The sequence below is a fragment of the Sturnus vulgaris genome, chromosome 3, assembly GCF_052056855.1.
Source record: "Sturnus vulgaris isolate bStuVul1 chromosome 3, bStuVul1.hap1, whole genome shotgun sequence".
Classification (NCBI taxonomy): Eukaryota; Metazoa; Chordata; class Aves; order Passeriformes; family Sturnidae; genus Sturnus; species Sturnus vulgaris.
Window position 1 is genome coordinate 17,843,457 of NC_142245.1, and position 23,968 is coordinate 17,867,424.

General features: G+C 43.5%; 1 protein-coding gene and 1 long non-coding RNA gene across 5 annotated transcripts in view; one reads left to right on the forward strand and one right to left on the reverse strand.

Annotated features, from left to right (window-relative positions):
* Positions 1-18,145, forward strand: part of LOC106853888 (uncharacterized) — a 29,573-nt gene extending 11,428 nt beyond the window's left edge. For all 3 annotated transcript variants that reach the window (XR_015802166.1, XR_015802167.1, XR_015802168.1), the window contains exons 4-5: positions 13,541-13,651; positions 18,058-18,145. This is a non-coding gene — a long non-coding RNA (uncharacterized LOC106853888). The remainder of the gene's footprint in view (positions 1-13,540; positions 13,652-18,057) is intronic.
* PSEN2 (presenilin 2) lies at positions 1,809-19,794 on the reverse strand. 2 transcript variants are annotated; one of them, XM_014877389.2, is made up of 11 exons: positions 19,676-19,794; positions 14,364-14,559; positions 13,398-13,627; positions 12,273-12,414; positions 11,360-11,427; positions 10,354-10,574; positions 9,430-9,528; positions 7,628-7,705; positions 5,894-6,013; positions 5,295-5,413; positions 1,809-2,810 (listed from the first exon to the last, which is right to left on the reverse strand). In XM_014877389.2, the coding sequence occupies exons 2-11, from the start codon at positions 14,505-14,507 to the stop codon at positions 2,655-2,657; spliced, it is 1,377 nt and encodes a 458-aa protein (XP_014732875.1). In that variant the 5' UTR covers positions 14,508-14,559; positions 19,676-19,794; the 3' UTR covers positions 1,809-2,654. The 2 variants fall into 2 exon arrangements, with proteins under 2 accessions (XP_014732875.1, XP_088017232.1); XM_088161106.1 differs by lacking the exon at positions 19,676-19,794 and adding an exon at positions 14,865-14,966.
* Positions 19,795-23,968: the final 4,174 nt, after the last annotated feature.

Below are 23,968 nucleotides of genomic sequence, written 5' to 3' on the forward strand. Positions count from 1 at the left end.
ATGGCACCTCCTATAGGACTGCAGACGTTGAGTGACACCAGCATCGAGAAAGGTGTCACCTCAGCGTACCTGGCAACTGTGCTATTTCAGGGATGCACATCAGGGGGAACAGTAGGATTTCTTCAGAGCATGCAGCAAGGTGGCACTGGTGAATGAACACATTAGGCAGACAAATGCTTTGCTGATTCAAGTTGCCAGGTCACTGTGTCAGTATCTCATGCAGCAGCCAGCTATGAGTAGGGTAAACCCTGCCCTCTGCATTTCACACCTTAGGCCATGCTGCACAATGTTAACATCACAAACAAAACTTCACTTTATGCACAGGTGAAAACGTCCAAAGAGATGAGAAATCACTCCACATAATTTTAAAATGTGTGTGTCTGTGTGTATATGCACACACAAACACAAATATATATTTGTAGTAAATACATATAATTGTACACAATTATAATCACTCCAGTATATCCATGATATACTCCTATCACTCACCAGGACAATACATTCTGTTGCACTGTCAGAATCTCTTGCTCAGTTACCTTTTAAATTACAGTTCTTATAAGTTCTGCAGAATTGGTCAGTAGAAGGCCAGTCTTTGGCAAGCAGGTATCTGCAGAAAACCAGTGGTGATCCTTCAATATGTGAAGGTTCCCCTCCCAGTTTCTTCAAGTATCAACTCTGCTTTCATAGAAATAGTTTCTAACAATATGCTACAACCCTGATAAGCCAAGCAGGATTTTTCTTTCAGTCTATACAAATAACACACATCCTCTCTACACCATGCAATGCAAAAAGTAAAATCATGTTTCCCAGTGATTCTAGTCTGATTTGGCCCCATAACTGTTTTCATTGAAAAAACACAAACAAACATAGAAAAAGCAACTCTCACATAAACCTTAAAAATCAGCAAACAAAGCTCTACTGATTTACATTTCCAAAGGAAATACCTTTTAGTAACAGTTAACTCTGTCTGCAGTTGTTAAGTCCAAACATTGCAAATGTGAGAAATGAGGACAGAAAACTAACAAAGAACAAGAGTTACTGACTTGTCCAGACTGAGACTGACACACACACGCACAAACACACCCCTTGCAAAAACCCTTATGCACTTTTTAAAAATTAGTCTGAATCACCTCTGTGATATCCTTGTTAAATATCAAAGCAGATGAGCTTGAACATGTCTACTGGAAAAAGCGCTACATAAAAAATGTGTAATTCAAAGCCTTACTTAAAAAGTACTTCCAGAAATTAAATTCCATGTCTCTCAATGACGTTGCATTATTCATGAAATCTTGCATAATGTTACATTTACTGACACTGATCAGCTGTCAAAGAAAACTGAGTTTGTTTGAGTAACAGTCACAAGTAAAAAGAAAAGAAAAAATCACAGAACTTTGGCAACTATTCAAAAACTGACTCAAAGAGCAGAAATAAAATTATTTTCAACAGTGGACAAAACATAAAGGTTAAGTCTGTCCTATGTATTTTTTACTGACATCAAGCATTGTGATTTTCTTAATGAACTCACTTGAGGGTGGATAACTATTCCTAAAAGTAATGTAACAACAGATTGAAGTTTGCACCCCAATACTTTGATACAAACTATGACTGGATATTTCCAAAAGAGTCCCTTTGACACTAAATAGCTATTTAAAAAATTGTAATTAAACAAATAATCTTTAAACAGTACAAAAACCTAGGTAAACCAAGTCTCAGTCAGTGTAAGAGAGGACCTCTTAATAAAGGGAAGTTAAATCCTCCTTTGGAGTAGTTACAACAATGCACAGAAATGAGACCAGAAACACACACAGTAAGTTACAGGTCTGATTTACTGGAGTTGTTCAGTCATTTCCACCTTAGGGTCATTTCAGGATTGTAGTATGGACCCAGAAAAATACTTCCTAAAAAATAAAACACTGGGAGGAGAGAGCAGTATCTGTTTCTGCACGCTGAGGATCTGATGCACTGGAAGGGGCAGTCCTGCCTTCAGCTGCTTGCTGCAGTGGTGGGTGTGTCAGAGGCAGGAGCCTGATGTTCAGACATCCCACCTCTGACATCCTGTCTTGATCCCTCTTGGCTCACTGTGTCTAACTAAGGTCAGAATAAATGGGCCTTTGGGGCAATTCCAACAGATGCTGTGTGCACAGCAGCCAACACGGGAAGTTCAACCTCACTTGTCTAATGGCTCACACGTTTCTCTGTGCACACTGCCAGCTGTGCTTTTCCAATCACTTGCACCTCGTGTTTGTACAACACACAAACGTGTGAAAACTTTTGAAATTCTACAGTATGGTTAAAGATGACTGCAGATCCAGGGCTAAAACACCTTACTTAGCTCCTGGAAGATCAGACCGCTCACCTCTCCAGTGTTCCACGCTACATACAGGTTTCTGTGCTCATAACAGCCACTGTGCACATCAAATAAAATAAAAGTAACACTCTGATATGAGCAAGGAGCCAGGCTTTTCAATAAGAGTCCTGTGGAAAATCTCAGTTCAACATGTAACTATTAGATTTTTAGTACACAGCATATCACGGAATTAGTGTTTTCCTTACAAATATATGGCACTAAGTGTAAAAACTTTATGACCTATTCCAAACATTGTACCATACTTCACAACAAAGCTTGAAAAAGAATCCTCTAACTCCCACTTCTTCTAAATATACAGCTGGTGGGAGGCCAGGGTGTCCATGAAAGGTCGCACAAGGTTGTCTGTTGAGAAGTAGAAGATCAAGCCAAAGGTGATGGAGATGGGAAGAGCAGGCAGTGCTTTCTTAAAAACAGCCAGTAGTAAAAGTGTTAGGCATAAACCCTGTCAGAGAGAAAAGAATAAAAAACACTAGAAGATAATAGTAAGACAACCAGAAATAGATCTATCACTAACAAACCAACATACAGATAATTATCTATATGCCCTGTAGAGCACTGAAGCCAGCCTGAGCTATTAGCAGATGTGTATTTGCCCACAGCTCCATTTCTCACACAAGTTGGCCATGTTTTTCCTCAGCAGTCTTGAGCACAGCTGTCTGCTGAAAAAGTGGTATAAAGAGCAAATGCAGAGGTACAGCTGACCCCAAGAGGTAAACGTCTTTACACAATATTTTACTCCTTTTTCTGTGCCATTATGAATGAAGTACTGATCCAGCAGACAAAAGCTTAATCACTTAAATCCTGGTGAACTGCACAGATAGGAGTTGCACTGAAGGTCTCTAATACACAGCAGGATGTACTTATAATACATTCTCAGTTTACAAGGTCCCTTAAGGTAAAAAAAGAAAGAAAAATTAAAAAAAAAAAAAAAAGAGAAAAAAAACCAAAACCCAAATCAAATATCCACTGCTGCTCTTTTGGCTGGATTGCTTATTACAATGTGTGAGTTCTGGTTTTATCTGGCTAGCAGGCAAAGATCTGGTTTTTTGCAGCATGGGAGGAAGGTGTTGTATGTTCTGGGTAGATACTATGGTTAAGTGCTTTTAGATATTAATTTCTTCTCTCATCAGAGCCCTTTTTAATTCCTCCATGATGACAAAACTTCAAAGACATTGGGCTCCAAAAATATCCACTAGCTAAAGATTAGCAGACAGGATTTTTAATTGTTTTTTTTTTAATCAGTGTTTCTAGATTGCAAACTTGTTCACAATCCACCTGAGCCTGTAGTTCTGTTCTTATTCTCTCAGGGACCATATCTGGCCTACACCTCCTCTTTAAATCTCATATCCTTTTCAAGATGTGCTTACTGCTGGGAAATTGGAGGGACATTTTTGGGAACCAGAAAGCCACACAGCAGCAAGATTACTAAACTGCAAAAGGAGACAGAACAAGTTTTAACAGTATCATAAAAGACACATAATGGGGCATTCAGCCTCAAAGATAGATGTGCAAGAACATTTCCCCCAGCAAAGGGACCCTGTGGTGGACTGCAGCATATGGAGCTAGATGATCCTCTGGGTTTCTCTGACCTCTGGGGTTGGAAAGCTACACTGAACAGACTCCAGTGAAAGCAGCTCATTTCTAGCTTGCATGCTTTTTTTGTTAGAACCCTGAAGCCTGGGAGTTATAAACTTTCAGTGTTTTCTGACACTGAGCCTCAGAAGAGCACTGCTTTTGACCTGAGGCCTTGGAGAAGGCTTCCAAATTTGAGTGATAGAGTTAGAATCACGGGTGTGTAGACAGAACAGAAGTGTGTAATTTCACATGGTGAAGGGTTTTGAATTTGGAGTTTTAGAATATAGTAATAGGTATGGGACAAGATGGAGGTTCTTGGGTGTTTTTTCTTTCTCCCTTCTTGTTCCCATTTCTTCATGATTTCAGGTAGTAGTTTTTGGATTGGATAGTCAGTACTGCAGTGCGGGTCACAGGTGTTTGGTTATTGGAAGTATAAATAATACAGATGTTAGCTATTAATTGGATAGTTAGCCTTTAAAAGACCTTGTAACTAGCTAGATTCAACTCCATTTTCTCTCTTTTGGCTTGATAGCTAGAAGTGCTGCAGAACTCTCTGTACTTTAGATATAAAGAGCCAAGTCTGAACAAGAAATCCGTCTCTTGAGCATTCAATCCTGACTCTGAGTGAAGGCAGAAGAAAAAGCTAACCATTATCAAGACTTTTTTGATGCACAGTCTTCACAAGTGACAGTCACTTGCACTGGCCTTGGGATCTAAGTAGGAAAACAGAGGCCCAGGAAGGACACGGTAATAGATTTTCTTTTATATTCTAAAAATCCTGCTGTTGTCTTTCTGGTTAATTCCCATGAAGATGTTGAGGTAAACAGCAAATGCATAGTAATTCTTTTCCACTCAGGTGGAAGCTTAACCGTGTGTTTTCATTAGACCTGGCAGGACCAACTCTTTAGCAGCTACAGTATGTTAGTCATCTGTCCTTACTGATAATTTCCATGGATCTAAGTCTCCTTCCTTCTCATATTTTCCAGTTCAAATAGTAGAATAAGATAGGTCTTCACCCTCTTACCTATCAGCTCCCCTTAGCATAATGGAGTTAACCTTTTTAACTACACTTGCTAATCAGTGAGGAGTTCCTAATATTGACTCTTGTGGTTGAAGCAAACACTCCAGCAGTTCCTGGGGCTGTTTCACCCCCACCATGTCCACACTTGGCTCTGCTCTGATTAGTCTGGATCGTTCTGCTGCAGTGGCTGTTTAAAGCCTAGAGACAGAGTATTCCTAAATACCTAGCAGGTTACCTGGGCTGATTTAGCAGTGCTCAGCTGCTGGTACTTCTGACAACACTTCTGTGCTGAACAGGGTGTGACAGAGCTTTTAAAAGCTGCTCACTTACTATGAGAATGGCTACAAAGCAGGCCAGTGTGGTATTCCAGTCTCCACTAGCTGTGGCAGCTGCTTTCCCAACAAGCACACTGTAAAATATGAAGTCTCCAAGGCCCAGCTTCACACCCCCTGAAAGAAGTGGAAAAAGAAAACAAGTGTTAATTCTGAGCCTCCTGTTTTGCTTCCTCCTGAACAAATTCTTGTCCTCTGGGTAGCAGGTGAAGGTTCCTAGTACTGCCCACGAACCTGGACCCACACATTCCTGAGCAGGCTGATTGTTTTTGTCCTCCCTCATTCAGCTTCCCTGGGCTGCTTTACAAATAAACAGCTGAGGAAGCACAAGGACAGAGAGGGACAGAAGTCAAGGGGAAGAAAAACTGTTTAAACTGTACACATAGCCAACAGATGTCACTGGAACCACAATCTCGAACCAGATTCTGCAGCAGCAAGAGGTAACACACAGTCAGACTCAAGATCTTCGTTGCTCAGCGAGCACAGCCATTCAAATTAACTGTGATTAGACCAAACAAGGTAACAGAGTGTTAGCCACAAAGAGTAAAAATGTCAGGCTCAGACTACACTGAAAACAAGGTATAAAGCTTCCCTTACTTTCCTCCTCCTCGAGCTCCTCTAACGAAGTGATGGGGTGGGTTGGAACAGGACTCCTCGTCTCTGACATCTGAGACTCTGCATGTGAAGGGCTCCTGAGGTGTTCTCTCCCATCCTCAGCTTGGTTCCACAAAAACAGGCCAAGAGTGGATTACAAAAAAAAAAAAAAAAAAAAAAAAAGAAACACAAGAGACAGCTACGTTTACAACATGTTTTAGCCCATGAAATCCACACTGCTGTGAAGCTGCCCTGCAGTGGGTAAGCCCTTTGTCTCTTGGAGGTGTGGCCATCAGTTGAAGCAGAAACATTTAGCAGCTTTGAGGGAAACGTGTGTGTTATTATTTGGAACAGTTGGAAAGGTGCACGTTCACAGCTTCTCTGGCAGCCACCCAGGCACACAATGGTTTTAACAAGCGAGCACGTACACACTGAGACCTAACATTGCTCTGCACAGCCCACAATGACAAGGAAAACCCACTAAAGTTAATAGGCATTCCCACAGTGTTATACCTTTGTTTATACCTTTGGAGTGGAGGTGCTCAGGTATTCCCTAACCAGTCATATAACAAAAATGGATGACTAAGAGGACTGCCATTTATGAGAGAAGTCCTGAGTCACAGTGACATTGGAGCTGACTGTTCACATGTAGAGAGCAGACACATTTCATTGTCCACAAATTTAACTTTCCCCCCCCAGCGTTAAAGCACATCTGACAGAGCCTTTGGCAGCACTTTCAGAAGCAGCCAGTCTGTGATACATGACTCTATCTGACAGTTCCTATTTTTCAGAAGCTCCTACGAACTCTTCAGTCCATGTCAGTTTGACAGGTTGCTGCTGCTCCAGGTGCAAGCAGACTGATCTGGGACAGTACAGATCTGATTCTGTACCCCTCAGCATGGAGTCTGTTACTGCTCTCTGCCCCGTTTCACAGCAGGATTGCATCCCTGCCACTCCTCAGTATGTCAGCTGCTTCACCCTGAAATAAGCAGCACGTTCAGTTATCAAACCTTTGCACACATTTATTGCTTTAACATTCAAAGGTACTGTCATCTCTGAAGTGCAACAGGACCAGATGGGAAATCCTCCCAAAACCACAAGTGTGATTTTATTCAATCACCTTAAAAGTGCAGTTTAATTTGCATCTCAAGAAAATAAAAGCAAAGGCACCCAAATTACTGCAAAACCAGCTACAATGTAAACTTGAATCAAAAAAGCTACTGGTGGGTAACTGTCTTAACACAAGGCTTTACCCAAGAGTAAAGACATTTATATTCTTTAGCAGGGTGAGCCATGTTGCACTTGCAGAGAGGTGCTCCATGGCACTGGTCTGAATGCAACGCTGAAGTTCACCAGCTCATCACTATTATATTTAGGAGCCTCTGTTGTAATTTACCATCCCCAGTATGGAAAAATAACCCCCCACTAGCCCATTTTCAGCTTTGACTTCAGTACACCAAAGATGTGAGTTGAACAACACTTGTATTTGATTTGTTGTTTGTTTGTTTTTTTTTAAATAAAAGTGACCTGAGTACTGGAGCTTCCTACACTGTCTGTTCATTTTTGCTGCCAGTTCTTAACAGCAGGTTTATGAACATCACTGAGTTCTGCAAGTAACAACACTGAAAAAAAAATCATCCATCAGGATTTGGGGGCTTATATTTATGTTCAGTCTCAAATGTATTTATTATTTCTGCAGGACAGTGCTCTGCATGGGAGAGGGACATGCAAACAAACCTGCATTCCATGTCTGCTGATTTGGTCCTCTTGCTGCTGTGTCCGGCTTTGCCATTCCAACTGTCCACATCATAGCAGCTGGAAGAAAGTAATCGGCTGCATAAAACATTGGCCACTATAACTCAGAGGAAATAAGTATTCAGTTGTCCCTAAAAATACCAACCCTTGCCCCTGTAAGTGCTTCTAAAACAGTTGGTTTCCCTAGGCACTGTGACAGCAAGGTGGGAGAAAGCCAAGGAAATTCAGGTTTTAAGAAAGTCCCAGAGCACAAGTAGCTAAGAGCCAATATAATTTTCTCTGTGGATTAAAGAAAGCAAAATTCCAGAACTAGGGTCCTCAACTTTTTTGTTTTCTTCCTGATTTCTGGCTTTGCTTTTCAAAGAAAACGATTTCCCAGGGAATGGCAGTAATACAAAAGGTAACCAGAGGTTAACTAACACAGCTTATTCATGTTCTGCTAAAGGTACAGCACACAAGTGAGAGATTGCAGGAGCTGTCAGAATCCAAGTTTTCTCTCTGCCTGTTGTGGTTCCTTCCTGTCAAAATATTGCATATTTCTGTTTTGGTTCCAATAGCAACTGATGTTTGGGGATCTTGGGGTCCCTAAATTAAAAAGGAATACAAACCATTCCAAAATCAGTGGAAGGGAACTCAGATTGGCTTTTTATTTAAGTGTGCAACAGTCTCCCTGACTTTATAGAAGCTAAGCTAAACAACATAAGCCAAAGCAAACACAGTGTTCAGACAAGGTGATGTTTTTTGCATCTAGATGGAGCCACCGAATGTAGTCTTGCAATGGAGACACTGACATTCTGCACAAGAACTTTTTGCTCAGTGTTTATTATTTGCTGAACTGCATTCTCCTTTAGGGAAACTTGGTTTTTAACTAAAGCATCTGAGAGACTTCATCTAGATTGTCTTAGGTGAGTGTAACAGAATCTCCTATGAAAGGGAAGGTAGCTGAGGTGAACTGAGACTCTGCTTGGAACACATAAAATCATTTATGTAACATTAAATGCTTGAATTAAAAAAAATCAGGTTGTAGGCAACCTCAGCTTAGCACCAAACATTTGGGAATAGCCCTTCATTTTCCAAGTGATGTAATTAAAAAGTTGCTGAGGTCCATGAAGCACTTGAGTTCAGGTCCCATGAGTGTTGTCTCCTGCCTTCCAACAATCTCATCTTAAGCACGTGGATACCTTGAGATAGGGACACCAGACACCGTGGTAGTTAAACAGCCCAAGAAAGCCAGGGAAGAGATGACTGATTCTGTTTGCAGAGCAGTACTTGAAAGGAGCCCTTTGCAAAGTGAAGAGCCAAACAATGAACAGTAAAGCAATTATATTCTAAGCATTGCCATCTGTACAGTACAGAGGGCAAGAGGAGGCTGCAGGCATCATGGAGCCTCATCACATGTTTAAAGTGTGTCTGTAAAGCATACACACAATGAATAAATGCATTGAGTGAGCATCACCTCATCACAGAACTTGGCAAACACTGCTGCCCACCTCTCACAGGGTTTTGTGTGCAGAAAAAAAGGATGCATATTCTGCACTACATTCGTGAAAGGATAAATCTGGTTGTGAACATTCAGCTTCACAAGGTAAATGTGGGCTCCCTTTGGCTAATTAGTTAGCAACATTGTAACACATAAATAAGGCCTTCTACAAATGGTCTGTTCCAGAACACAATTATGCACCATTCTTAAGGCAAGAAAGTAGCTAAGATAATGCTCTTTGATACAGGAATAGTTTAATAGAGTTTCATCTGGCTAAAAACATTAACATTGTAATCTTACTCACATGAATATATTAATGCAGGGAAAATGGGCTCATTTCTCTCCTGTGCAGTTTCTACCAGCATTCTCAGTGGCCCCTTGGGACAGAGAACAGCCATCAGATCTGCAGAAAGAAAAGGACCAATCTCATCCTGAACTGTCATACATATTTTACATTCTTTATCTATAAGAAGATATTCTCCCCTCAGATTTACATCTATCCATATAAACCAGATGATTTCCTGAATGCCACTTTCCACCACTTTCCATAACTCTAGCTGTTCTAGTCCCTGAAAGTGTTGTTCACTTAAAATACCATCTCCAAGCCTTAATGTAATAATAAGAGTTTTCACTGTGCTAATCCTATAAAAAGCCCCTTGAGAATACCACATGAGTTCTTTGAAAGCAGATGGCAGCATTTCACTGAGATGTTAAATTTAATTAGAGGAGGAGTGAGGGTGCTTTGTTCATATTCCACAATCCATCACTACACTGGCTCTGTGTGTGAATGAATGCCTTTAGTCCAGTACTTTTTTGCCTACCCTCTCTCCTCAATTAGATATCCTCCCTCTTGTTTTGCAGGTTCTCTTGAAACTTATAACTCATACCAAAATCCATGATCTCTTGATAACAATAAACAAAACCTGCAAGACTGTCATGTCTGCTACTGATAAAAATCCAACCACCCCTACCATGCAGCTAGGTGAGGTTCAGTCCTTCCCTGACTTGGTGATCCACTTTGAAAGACCTGATTGAGGTACACTACCTCCATGAACAATTAGCAACAGACAAGGCAGGGAGTCAAATTAATTGCCCATCTGGCACTTTCTAAAGCTTTTAGCACCATAAAGTTGTTTTGGTTTTTTTTTGGAGGACATACAGAGCCCTGAGATTGCCTCAGAGTAACCCCTCCAGGAGCCACACCTTGAGAGTCACAACCCAGACTTACCATAGATGGAGATTGCACCTAGAATCACCCATGCTGACCACTCAGGTAGATATTTAATGAACACCAATGCCATTAGAGCACTGATCATAATGAGATAAGCTTGCTGGAGCTGCAAGGGACCTTTCCAGTGGATGCAAATCATTCCAACAGCTCCAAAATTCCAGATGACTATGAACAGAGTGGGATAATCCATGGCCACGTTGTACGTCTTCAATACTTCACTGGAATACCACAAGAAAATTTAGCTAAGCAGTGAAAGCAGGTAACATGCAAAGCATCCCACTAGCTGTAGTTAAACAAAAAAGCCCCAAATACAGGAGGAAGCAGAATAGAGCAACTCTCATCATGAAAGGGGAACCTGCCCTTTGGCTACTTGCTACTTTGAGTTCTGTTCCTCCTGCATGAGATGGATGTGCTGTGTTATAGACCTGCACCACACTGCCTTAGTCTTCAGTTCAACAGCAATTCCAAGGATTTGAGCAGGCAGGATTTCATGTCTTAAATGAGAATAGGCCCATGGCTCCATGACTGTTAAAAAATCCTGTCAGTGTCATCTCACCAGGTGCAATATGCTCACAGTTAAAAATGAAAATGTTTTAACAAATGTCACCCACAAGTAAAAGTTTCCTTTCATCTGAGCTGAGAGCTAAGGGAATGAGCTTGAAACAATGTTGTCTAAGAAAAAAGACAAATCAGAGAAGTAACTCGGCACATAAAGTGCCTTTCCACATGCTTCTCAATGTAGAATCCAGAGCCTCTGTACCACAAGATTCAGCCTGTTCATTTCATGCTCATGGTATCACTTCCCAGCAATTTTTGTAAAATTGAGCATTGACTATTAAAGATCTTATTTTCCACTTTTTAAAAAAGAAAGCTATCTTCTAACAACACTTAAATGTGCATGTAGAGAAGAGGACACATTCATTTTCCTGTTCAAAGTGGGAATTCTCAGCAAAGAGGTGAAGGAACCCTGAACTGCCAGGTTACCTGCACCATTCCTACTTACCCGAGGTATATGTAGGTAAAGAGGAAGAGCAGCATCAAGGAGGATAGGATCAGCCAGCCATGGATGAACTATTAAGGGCAAGAAGAAACAATGATTGTAGGGACTGTTACCCCTGCAGGGGCCACAGAACTGCAGCCCAATAATCTCCTTCTGCACTCCTCTTCCAGTGTCCAAAGACCCTGCCTTCCCTATGGTCACTGAAGGAGGGGGGACAGCCAGTTCCTCCCAGTTCTTCCACTTTCATTTTGTGTTCTGTCTCTTAGGGTTTTACTTGGTTTGGGTTTTTTTCAGTCTCTGGCCTAAGCTTTTTCATGGGTATCCATACTGGCTGCTAGCTCATACAGGTGAGCACATTTTTTCTGTTTGCTAGGATAGAGGAGCGGTTTGCCCAAGGCTGTAAAATAAACTCAGCCTTTGGGACAAGTTTAAAAAGCAGGAATAAACAGAGCTCAAATGCTGGGCTGGTACCACATATAAGAACTCCCTGAGCACTGTAGAACCAGAACGTGCCTTTCCCTCCAAGCCTTGTGCTCTTCTACCAGAGCTTCCACAGGCAGGAATAATACCAGTTCTCACAAAGCTTGTCTGAAATGTCTTAATAGAAGACATTCACAGTAAATGGTACAACTTAGTCCGTAAGTACAAATGGCAAAACATTTGGATTGGATGCAGAAAACTCAGACCTGACTAACACAAAGTAGGAGCCCTTTTTTTTAGGGCCTGCCATTAGTGACAAAAAAATAGCAAAGCCTATTCAGAGCCACAGCTCCATCACTACTGACAGACTTCTGCACAGTTCCTGCTGTGCCCAAGATGAGGATGAGCCAGTGCAGTTTCTCACGGCTTTGCAAGGCCCATTTGATCCCAGGCTCACAGCACGGAGGTGGAAAAGGCTCTGGCACGAATGCTTTACCTTGTAGCAGCGATATTTATAGAGCAGCACTAGGAACACGGTCATGACAATGATGACACTGATCATTACGATGGTGTTCAACACCGAGTTCAAGAGACGCTGGCCCACAGATGGGGTGTCCTCACTGAAAGGGGTGTAGATCCTGCAGGATAAAGCAAAAGGCATATAAAGTATAGCTATTCTCTTCTAACCATCTGTCCCACGTAAAACCAGACCTCTCTGAGTGTGGGAAAGAAAGGGAGGTAGGACTGCCAAGGACAGCAAACATGAGATGTAGACTCTGAAGGGGCTGGGCTCAAGTTAATTATCAACTAAAGATTAGTGGTCTCTATCAAAAGCACATTCTTACAGAGCAGCTGTGGCTGGCAGAGCTCTAAGCAAAAAGATCTAGAGTATAAGTGACTTTATTTTAGGAAGTGCTCTGCAGGTCATGAATTTTTATTGCATGCTCTGGAATGTCTCCATGATAATTACAAGGATACTTCCCAGGTGCTGTTCTGAAATGGGGGACACCCTTTCTTTCCACAGTTGGTAGAAGAGTCTTGACTCTTTTATCCCTTCTCACCACCCTCTTCCCCCATTTTGTTTCCTTTGATTCAGTTCAAGGGACCACAGTCCCCCTTTCTCCACCCCATCTGTGAAGCACAGTCAGAGCCCCAGGAGACAGGCCCCAGGAGCCAGGCACTGTCAGCAGGAGCTGGATGGAATTATGTATCCACATCTCGCACATGAGTCTTTAGGAACCAGAAATATCACCAGGAAATGAGACACTCATCCAAATGAACATGCTATTCCCTGATTGCTGCCAGCTAGTGAGTGAACAGCCTAGGAGTTCAGCCTGGGCCTTTTATGCTGCAGAATGAAGCAGCTTCATTATTATGCTGCTCACAGGTCTCACTCAGGGCACCCTAAACGACAGCACTAACGGATCAGTGTAATGCAGGTATGGGAAAAACTTACACAGGTGAACACAGCATACTTCAGTAAGCATTCTGCATGTTTCTACAGCCACCTTTACCTGTGTAAAGGTTCTCCCAGCCTGCCAAGGAAGCACTGTGCATGCACAGAGTGTGTGTGTGGAGCAGGGGGTCCCACATACTCATGCTGTTTGCAGACCCCACTTACAGCTGCCCGTTTTTCTCCGTATAGAAGCGCACTGACTTTATGGTGGCGACGACAACAATCATACAAAGGGTGACAGGCACAAAGAGCATGATTACATGCTTTGCTCCATATTTCAGAGTCAGTTCCTCCTCTTCATTTTCCAGGGCGCTTTCTCTCACTGGAACACCCGAGCCAGACATTTCTCCACCAGCAATATGGTTCGGGCCTCGGCTGCTGCCTCCTCGCCTCTTCTGAAAAGAAACATTAGCAAATGTGTAAGATGCTTCTTTTTTTTGTATTCAAAGCTTGAGTCCATCATATATCACAAGGCTACTGTAGGTCACCACAGCATAGCAGCTGAGTCCTAATAGAAAGGTACTTACTGAACAATACTTTTGGAAATTCCATTAAATTCCATTGCAAACAGGTTCCAACAGAGTTTTTAAACCAATCCCGTGAGTATCTAAGGACCTCTTCAAATGCAAATAAAGAGGCACAAATATGAATATGAAGGGCAAGATGCCCAGAACGAGATAGGAAAAAAATGTCATCTGAGGTGATAAAAGCTTGACATGTTCCTCCTCTCCCAACAACGCTGTGCTTGCTTTATCCTGCTGCTTGCTGGCAGCTGGACTAGATTCTGTTCTAACATTAGCTTCGTCTGACAAAGGGTACCTGGCAAAACAAGAAGGCTAAAAAGGATATCCTGCAACAGTCATATGTGCATCAGGTCCTGATTAAAAGCCTGTATCTTTACCAAAAGGAAGGAAAAGGGAGGAGTATATATGGAGATAAAAATGGGGGAAAAGTCAGTGTGGAGGAAATGGCAACAGGCAATGCTGCTGCTGGGCTGAGAGTGACACCAGAGAAGCAACAATGACAAAAGCCAATCCTAGAATCCAGTCTGGTAGGAAGGATTGAGGGCTACCAGGACTACTTCTGTCCTACACCCCATGTCCTCTCTTCCCATGAGGGACACACACCTACCCTGTGTGCCTGTGCTTCCCCTGCTGCTGAGGCTTGCAGGCCATCCTGGTAGGAAGGTACTGGAGGGCTCTCTGCAGACATCAGGGACGTTCTCTCATTGCAGGGCTCCTCCTCGCTGTCCGAATTGTTCATGAACGTGATCATTGCCACTCTCCAAGGCAGCACTCAGGAGGGCACAGCCAAGCACTACTCAAGGCTGTGGGGACAAGCAGAGCAGACGGGAAGAAAACAGTGAACACCACACTGCAAATAACTCAAAGTCTGAAGAGGATTCGGCAGACTTCAGCAGGGAGGCTCCAGCACACCATGTAGCTCCATCTTCTCCCAACAGCAGGTTTATCCTGCCCTCGCCCAGGCACGACAATCCGTTCAGCTGAAGTCGCTGGGACTGCCGCAGGCACGGATATCAGCAAAACGCAGCACTAAAGAAACTTACTTTTTCTTTACCACAGCTTTCACACTTGCTGCTTCTATTTCCCGTCTCCCATCAGTACACCTTACCTTCCACAAAGGAGGTTTCTCAGCACTCAGTGTTCGTTTGGCAGGGGCCAGACACAGCTTCACCTCACACACTGGCTGCCTGTCAGGAAGCTCAGAGAGCTCAGCTCTTGCACAACACTCCCGCAAGCATCAGCAAGGAGCAGAAGTTTCTTAGTAACCTGGAGCCTTAGCTTTACATAAGCCACTAATCAGGAGCTACATGCTGTCTTATGACTGTTTATTAACAAGATGAATTTTATTAGCAGTGCTTCTCTTTGCCGATGAAGAGGTTTGCATAGCAAGGGAAAGACCTGTCTCCTTAGGAGAGCCACTTGTGGGTTTTTCCTTATGTTGTCTTGTGATTAAAAGCAAAACTACTTGGATGGGCAAAAACATGGAGAATAAATGTGGGGGCTAGAAATACTTGGCCTCTTTTCACCTACTGCTATGCAAAAAAGCAGACAAATCAGTGACAGAGTGCAGAAAGGAAAGGAACAGCTCTTCTTTCTAGACACCAGAGGGAGAAGATGCACTGTCCTGAATACCACAGAACAGCCTTAAAATCGGGATTTCAGGAAGTTATAAATGCAACTAATAGGAAAATTCTTTTTAGCATTTATTAAGTCAGCTTAACAAAGCAAGTAATTAATCACTTTCTGATACTCAGCCACTTGTCCACAAGCAAAGCCATACCTCTATGCATTATAAGCAGTTATATCTACCGAACAACTCTCCTCTACAGAACCTTACCCAAGCTCCTGTGTCTCAGGAAATAGAAGAGGAAGCTGAAGAAGCCATGTGACTTGGACACAGTCACTTAAACGTGAATCATACATTCACAGCCCAACCAGCACACCCTGACATCAGAGTAGATACTTTCAAGATCTGTGAGATATTTTTGCTTCTCACTAAAGAAACAGAAATTCAGTTTGGAGGAAGGAAAGAGGTAGGAGTAGGAGACCCCCCTTTCTTTCACAGGCCTCCTCAACACATCTGCACCTTCAAGAAATTTTAGAACATCAACTCAATCCACCCAAGTGAAACAGTTTTCAGACATCTGCTCCTCCTCTGGCTTCTCTTGCTTTTTCATATCATTTTGTTCCTCCTTCGGTGATAAAAGTGGTACAGTTATGGGAAACAGAAGCAGGGCTAACCCTCACACCTGGCCTGTCAGCTTCATAGTAATCCCATGTTCTTACTGAGTGAGCTGCTTAACCCTTGTGTGCTTGTTTCTCACAGAGAACAAGATCTCCTCTCTGGATGCTTAACACACTTTTTTGACTGAGCACATGAGGGCTCACAATTTACAGCTGGGACACTAGACTCTGCTCCAGTTATAGGATTTAGGTCTTTTAAAAAGTCGGATACATGAAGTCGTTCAATCATGACATACTTCTGGATGAGGAACAGGATAAGTTACACATGCCACAGGATCTGTGACCTATGGAATTTAAATAACTCTCAAAACCTTCTGCTCATGTCAGAGACCAGGGAGAAAATAAAAAAAGCTTTACTCACTGATAGTTTGGGACCAATATTTAGGTTTCAACAATCCAATGAAAATACTGAAGAACTTTTTCTCACATTATTTAAGAAATAATTTTTGCTACATAAAGAGAGCAATTCTGCAGAGGACTTCGAAGGGACAGCCAGTTAGCCTACTTTCAATACCTTAGTTATGAACATTGGAGGAGTTAAACCAATAGCAAAACCACTGTGCCAATTGCTAACCTTCACAGTTACACAGGAAGAAATAAACTCATGGTGAAGTACAGCCAATTTTAAGGACATTTCCTCCTATGCTCCCCCAACAAGGATATGGACATGCAAAGGTGCCATGATACTTCTGGTCAGCAAGCAGATTCAGACCTGACCACAGCTTCACTGTCCCTTGGTTGCAGTGAGGGTTGACACAAACACACCCCAATGAATCCAAGACTTTACAGGAGCTCCTGTGGCAGACACTGAAGTCACAGCTGCCTTAGATTGATCTAAACTGTCCTGCCAAAGGGGTTCTCTCACCACCCTCCAACTCTCTGGTGCCACCACCAAGTGCTCATCAGCTGTGTGCTGCTTTTGAAAAGACAATGAGGCACCAGTTTCCCTTTGCTGCCACAGAGCCAGGTCCCAGCAGAGCTGGCCCCAATAGTGGCTATGGGAGCAGCCCCAGTTGCAGGGCCCACTCCAGGAATACAGAGCACTGTGCATCCCCCTTCCAGTAGGATTGAGCCTTAAGGAGACAGGCCCTCTGCTCACTGCTAGACAAGCAGCCCACCCTCACCTCAGGTCTGCAAAACCCTTGGCAGTGTGGCTTTGTGGTTCTTACCTAAGCAGGGGCCTTGAACATATGGTTTACAGGGGCAGCAACACTGGCTCTCCCTCTCTGCCCCACCACGGACCTAGCAGGGATTTTGTCTAATTTATTCATCAGAGATGCACTTTGAACTAGCACCAAGGTTGTGCTGGCTGCCAGAGAGAGCTGTGGTTTCAGCAATCTGTCCTCCAGGGGAGGATGGACCAGCCTGGCCACTCACACACGTGCCCAGCATGACAGCACCCTTTGGGCTGAGCAGAGGGAAAGAACAGAAAGCTGGGGACTTGCTTGACAAACAAAAAGGGAGCCACAGAGCACCAGGCAGCTGAGACAGGGATGTTACAAAGCCACACTGTTTTCTGGTCTCATTTCACTACTTAAACTAAGGAAAAGGGCCTTGTAGAAGTGATTTCTGCCTGCCAAAAGGATGCTGCATACACCATAATGGAAAGCAAGGGAGCCTTCTTTCCTACTCATTCTCATGACTCCAAATACATCTGTGCATATTGACTGTTTTTCTAGGCTGAGCTGAAAAAGAGGGAAGGACAACTCAGGAATGAAAAACACGGAGCACTGAGATAAATGTAAGATGTATCTGTATTCACAGAAAGCTTTAGAGTATGATCTGCTAAATACATTAAACAATGTGCCAGTCCATTATCAAACTGAAGCACTAAGTTATATCAGGCAAGGTTCTCCTCTCTGCCTCTCAAACCATCAGGTCCCACTCAAAAAAATCATATAATGCTTAAGAGCAAAATGACCCAAATCTCAAAACTGTACAGCAAAAATGAAAGGGGACAAAAACTAGGCCAATAGTAAGTGCCTCTTATAGGAGCTGAGGTGGGAATATAATTAATATAAAATTATATAATAATATGTCACTGATTTTCTTTCCAGATGTCCTTCATGCAAGAACCTCTTTCCTCAACTGCGAAAAACCAGCTTTATGGATTTTCATTAAACTGGGCCAGCTCACTAGCATTAAGATTTGGCCTCACTTTGCCTTTTATTTTCATGCTGTAAACAATCTAAATCCTTTGCTTTGCATTTCATCCATCACAAATAATATCATTACAATATACAGTACAGAAAGCTGCTATAGCCTGGCAGAATACTTAATTATCCACTTGAAAGTTAAATTCCTTCTTATCCATATTGTTCTCTTTGATGACAATTAGATGAAGAGAAATGTATTTTTGCTATATTTAGATCAAGAGAAAGCTTTGGGATGATACTGATAGCCTGATGTTCTCCTAAGTTTTGGCTGCAGCAACCACTGCTGTTGGTAAATAGAAGGAAATAAACTTTTAAGAACTCAGAAGTGATAGGGCCAAAATTAGGAGAGAAGATTTTTCATGTTCTTGCCAATAAATAAAGTCAGAATGGGCGTGCTGCTAAAATGACAGGGGACTTGGAACACACCATCTCAGTGTGCAAATACCACCCCATATCAGCCCCAGAACACAAAAATAAAAAAAATCACAAAATGCTATGGGAAGTTGTAAAGATTTGTAGTTTTCTTTCTACATTCTGGCTGAACTAGTACTGCTTTCTCTTGTCCCACAAGAAAGGCACAAGAAGTAGCCCCAAAGGGCGATTCTGCTAGCAAAGCTGACATCAGACCCTGCTCGAGAGAGTCAGGATTATTTTGCCAGCACCGTGCCCAAATACTCTATCAGCCAACTCCTTGTCACAGCATAAAGGCACCGCAGCCCAGCAGAACTTGTCACGCAAGGAAAACCTCAAGGCCTGTCTCACGCTTCACATGCGGGAGCAGCACCATGCATTGCTCCCAACACTGCTGAGGACATCAGAGCCAGCAGGGGCTGGAGGTGACACTCCGGGGACACCCAAGGACACCTGTGCTGGGGCTGAGTTCCTGTGTCCCAGCCGAGCTGCTGCTTTCCCCTGGGCCCCCAAAGGGACGCAGCAGGGCTGGGATTGCTTCCCTGTGCATCCAAGTGCGCGGCCAGCTCGGCCGGAGACACAGACAACCAACATTAAAGAAAAGGGACATAAAAAGCCAAGATAAGCCCCACCCCACCAGGCAGAGATGTTGCAGGAGGCCAGAGGAGACCTTGCTACCGTGCAGATGCTCTTGCTCCCCTGCTGCTCTTTTGAACGCTTAAAAAAATCTGGCTGCCTCTGAAGGTGTGCTGGAGGCGCTCCCAAATGAAAGCCGGGATACGCCGCCGCCCAGGAAAAATAGGTATACAGGTATTTTAGCACATGTACATACACAAACACACGCGGAAATATGTCTCTTTTTTTAATATATAATATGCAGCTATATAAGAACACGCAAATATACTTATATACACACACAGAGACAGAGGTAGCTCTGGGAGCGCGGTGACCCCAAGACCCCGCGCGAACGCCGGCGCCTTGCCAGGCCGGGCCAGGCCCGTCCCGCCCCGTCCCGTCCCATCCATAGCCCGCAGCATCTGGCTGGCAGAAAACCCCAATCCCGCATCCCCATCCCGCACCCCGCTCCCCGCCCGGCCCCGCTGTTTACCTGCTCCCGGCACCGCACGCGCCCCCCGCCGCTCCCATTGGCTCCCGCCCCAGCGCCGGTCGGGAGGGACGGCCGCGCCCGCCCATTCGCCGCCGCAGCCGTCCTTCAGCCAATGTCCCCGCCTACGGGCCACTCTCCTCCAATAGGAGAGAAGAACGGGAAGAGGATTGGCCAATAGGAAGGCGGCTGTCGCCGCCCGCCCGGTGCCCGGTGGCGGCCTGTGAGGCGGCGGTGCCGCCATGGTGGGGCGGGGGCGGGCGGTGCTGGAGTCTCGGGTCACGTGGAGTCCCAATGGCTGGAGTTAGGATGGGCCGGGAAGGTCATCCAGCTCCAACCCCTTGCGTGGCTTGGAGCCTTCCACTAAGCTATGTGTCTCGAAGCCCCGTCCCACACGTCCTTGAACACTTTCCAGTCATGGGGCATCCACAGCTTCTCTGGGCAGCCTGTGCCAGCGCCTCACCACCCTCACAGTACGGAGCGCCCTCCTAATACCTAATGTGTCATCGAAACTTGCTCTCCTACAGTCTGAATCCATTCCCCCTTGTCTTGTCACTAAATGCTCTTGTAAAAAGTCCTTTTCTGTTTCGTAGACTCCTTTCAAGTACTGGAAGGCTTAAATGCTTATCAACTTAACCCATTCAGTAAATAAAATGATATGCAAGCATGCAGGTCCTTATGGAAATAAAAGGGATAATAAATTGTAACAGAGAAGCGCGGAGGAGTAAACAGAGAAATCAGAGGAAATGGCCAAAGAATAGTTCTGCTGGAATTGTCTGACCCCTGCTCAGTTTATAGATAAGACAGTTGAATAAGGAAAATTACAGTTTTGCCCTGTTTGCAACAGGTATGGGGAGTTTGTATTTTCAGACTGTAAGCGTTTTTGTTTAAAAAAAAAAAAAAAAAAAAAAAACCATACGATAGTAAGCAAGATAATCCAGAAGATAGGTGAAATTGCTCTTCAGTCAGAAGAAAACCACTCCTGCCTCTGTTCCCATTGCTTTATCAAGCAGCAGCAAGTGAAATTAAGGTTCTGGCAGCTCTGTAGCGCTTGTTCATCATCTGTGGGGGCAGCAACACAAACTGGAGTCATGGCGATTTCCCTCTGCTGCTGTTGTCATTTCAGGAAGAACCTCAGGCACAGCACAGGGAGTATTTACTGCAGAGATTCACACTCCTCTTTGCTCCGTGCCACCCATGATGATTCTGTATACAAAAGGAATGAAGAGTAAGATGGTAGTGAAGGAGACACGAGGTACAAATACATGAACTGCTGGACAAAATGGAATCTTTTGCAGATTCCAAATCTTAAGTTGGCCATCACATTCTTTTCCCCGAATTTCCTGCACAACATCAGTGACAAGTGACACCTTCCTTGTACCTGTAATTCTTCTTTTGAACACTGCACACAGTACTAAGTTACATGGAAAATTCTTCAGGGCCCCTGAGAGCTGCTTATCCTAGCATGGCCGTCTGGGCTTTGCCAAGGTAAAGTCAGTATGGAAAAACTGATAAACTCTGTGCTTGGCTGGTTCTTCACTGATCCTCGCTATCAGAGCTCTTTCCAATGGGTTTCCCTCAAAGGCTGTGTCTACCTTTGGTCTTTGTGCTGAGTTCTTGAGTTCGTTTTCACTGGACACTTGATCCATCTGGAGATTTTTTTATGGGAATTTTTCTTATGAATTGAATTGTTCACACATTTTACGCTCGGCTGCTTTGTTAAGTTTAACATTAGGGGAAGGAATAATTTTGGCTGCACTCACTTTTCACACAATTGACAGTCATTTTACTCCTCTTTACTTTTACATGGAGCATTAGTATCTGACACAAAATTGGGATAATAGTAAAAATATTTATGTGTTTTAAAGCATTTTGCAACTTCAAAGCCAAAGCATTGACAGTCTGAACTGTGCTGATCTTCACGACACACCGGCAGCTGTCAGTCCAGCTCAGCCTGCCATAGATCTGTGCAGGAGATAGGGAAATTGTTCTTAGGCTCCTTCTTCTAGGGGCTAAAGGGATGAGAACTGGTTTTACAAGCCCAGTTGCCCTTTGTCAGCAGCTTTAGAAGCTAAACTTGTAGCTTTTTGTATCTCTCAAAAGTGCTCCTCTGCTGTATGAAGGGCTCACAGGTGTCTACTCTGGACTAAAATTTAGAGACAAACAAATTCCTTGCTTCTTTCCACATTCTCACTAGATCCTCCCTTTTTGCTGTCACCCTGATGGACAAATGCAAAGAGGTGTAGGTCTTGTGCAACCTAGCAAAGGGTTTTAGCATAAAAATTCATATACGTCAACCTTCATGGAAGCACAAGAACATGAGTATGTGAAACCCAGCTGTCTTTCTTAGAATGCATATCCTGCCTCCCTCCTTTGTAGCATGAGACAAAAATCTATCTTAGCTCAGTGTTCTTCTGTAGCTTAAAGTGGGTAATAGGAAGACAAATAGTTGTTTTGGTCTTTCCATCCATGAGTGTTACTTCCATGCAGCTTTCAGTCAGAATGCCTTTTCACGTGTTTTTTCCCAGCTGCATCACATGAGAAGCAGCTGACCTGAGAGCAAGGTAACAGGCTCTTTGAGCAAGGCCTTGCTCTGTATCATATGGACATAAAAAATATTTCTGCTTTTTCCTTTTTTTTTTTTTTAACATATATATGTGCAGTCATTCCGTTAAAGGATCTATCTCAAAAATAATGCAGAGTGTGCTCATTGCCAGGGAAATCACATGCCCAGCTGCATCACAGCTTCATGGCTTGGGAGCTCAGTGTCTCTCACCAGACTGGTGGCTGTTCTGAAATACATGGGGACATTCTCTGGGATTGCCCTAATGTGTCTCATTTTGGTACTGAGATGTTTATGGTAGAAAATCTCTGGGAGGTTTTGGTCATAAATTGTTTTGGTCATAAACTGGTTGCAGTTCTCCAAATGTATCCAAGGAATTGTGACTGTTTTATTTCAGGAGATGTAAATAATACCCGGAAATAGGACTACTGACACAAATCCAAACAGAGATGCTCCCTTGGCTTTTGAATGGAAACAGACATGACACCATCTGTCAAAATAACATTAAAAGCTCTTGTGCTTGCACAGAAGACATGAATAGGGTCAGGCCCAGCACACTGGAGTTTTGTTCTGGAATAGACAGTACTTTGCAGGAGTCTTCCTCAGTTTATTCCACTTCGTAGATCTGCAGTCCCTCAAGGAAAGGTCATTACTGAATACCAAAGCAAACATTTTTCTTATAACTAAAGGAGATCTCATTCATGAGAGGGCCTAGCAAGCAGCCAGGGCTCGTGACGGAGTGCCATCTGTGGGCAGGAATCCTGTACTGGCATCACACTCCTCTGTGGGTATTTAAAGAGTGTTTCCACATTGGTGTATCCCTGGTGCCTTCAGATGTAACCAAACAGTTCAGATTTAAGCCCCAGTACTGAAGATTGTGGTATATCCTTCTGTCTAAAACAGAGCTAAGTACAGATCCAAAGTCCCCCAGACCGTAGGCTGAGGGTCTGACCCTTGGAAGCTCAACTTCATGCTAAGGGGATACTCACAAAATGTGTCGTGAATGTTCACTCAATACAGTCCCCTGTGGTGTTGCACAGACCTGAGATCACCTCGTGGTCTATTCCTTCCAGGTCTGCAACATCACTGGAGCTGTGTAGATGGTTTCTTTCTAAAGGATATAGAATTGAGCTAAATATGAGATTCTCTCAGAACAGACAAGGCCAAAGTGCTGGGAAGGGAATCTGAATTAAAACTGGTAAAGTGTGCAGTCACAAAGCAGTCAGTGATGCATCCAAGTCAATGGAATGCCACCAAAATCTTGCTTTCAGACACAGGTCCTTGGCAGGCCCATCAAGCAGGAGCCCCAGTGGGAGTGCCCAGTGCCTCCCTGAGAGCAGAGCTCCTGCTGCCATGGTGTCCTCTGGACAACTGTCTATCCCACACAGCTTCTCCTGCCTCCTTATGTACAAGTTTTGTACAGTTTTGCTAAAGGATGAAATTTCCCTTTAGGAGATAAATGCACCAGTCTGACACACAGCATTATGCCTTTAAGGTTGTTGGTATCTCTTTGATTTTTCAGATCTTGGGACAAATCCTTCAGGCAATTCCAGGCTCCAAGCAATCATCAGACCTCTTCATGTGACTTGGAAAACTGTGAGTTACACTGCTCTGCTCTCTTTGAAGACAATGACTTTAACTGAAATGAGATTTGTCCTGAGAAAAAGGAAAGTAAATATCTAACATATTTTAAAAATGCACAAGGGGAAAAAACTAAAAAGAGAATAATAGTT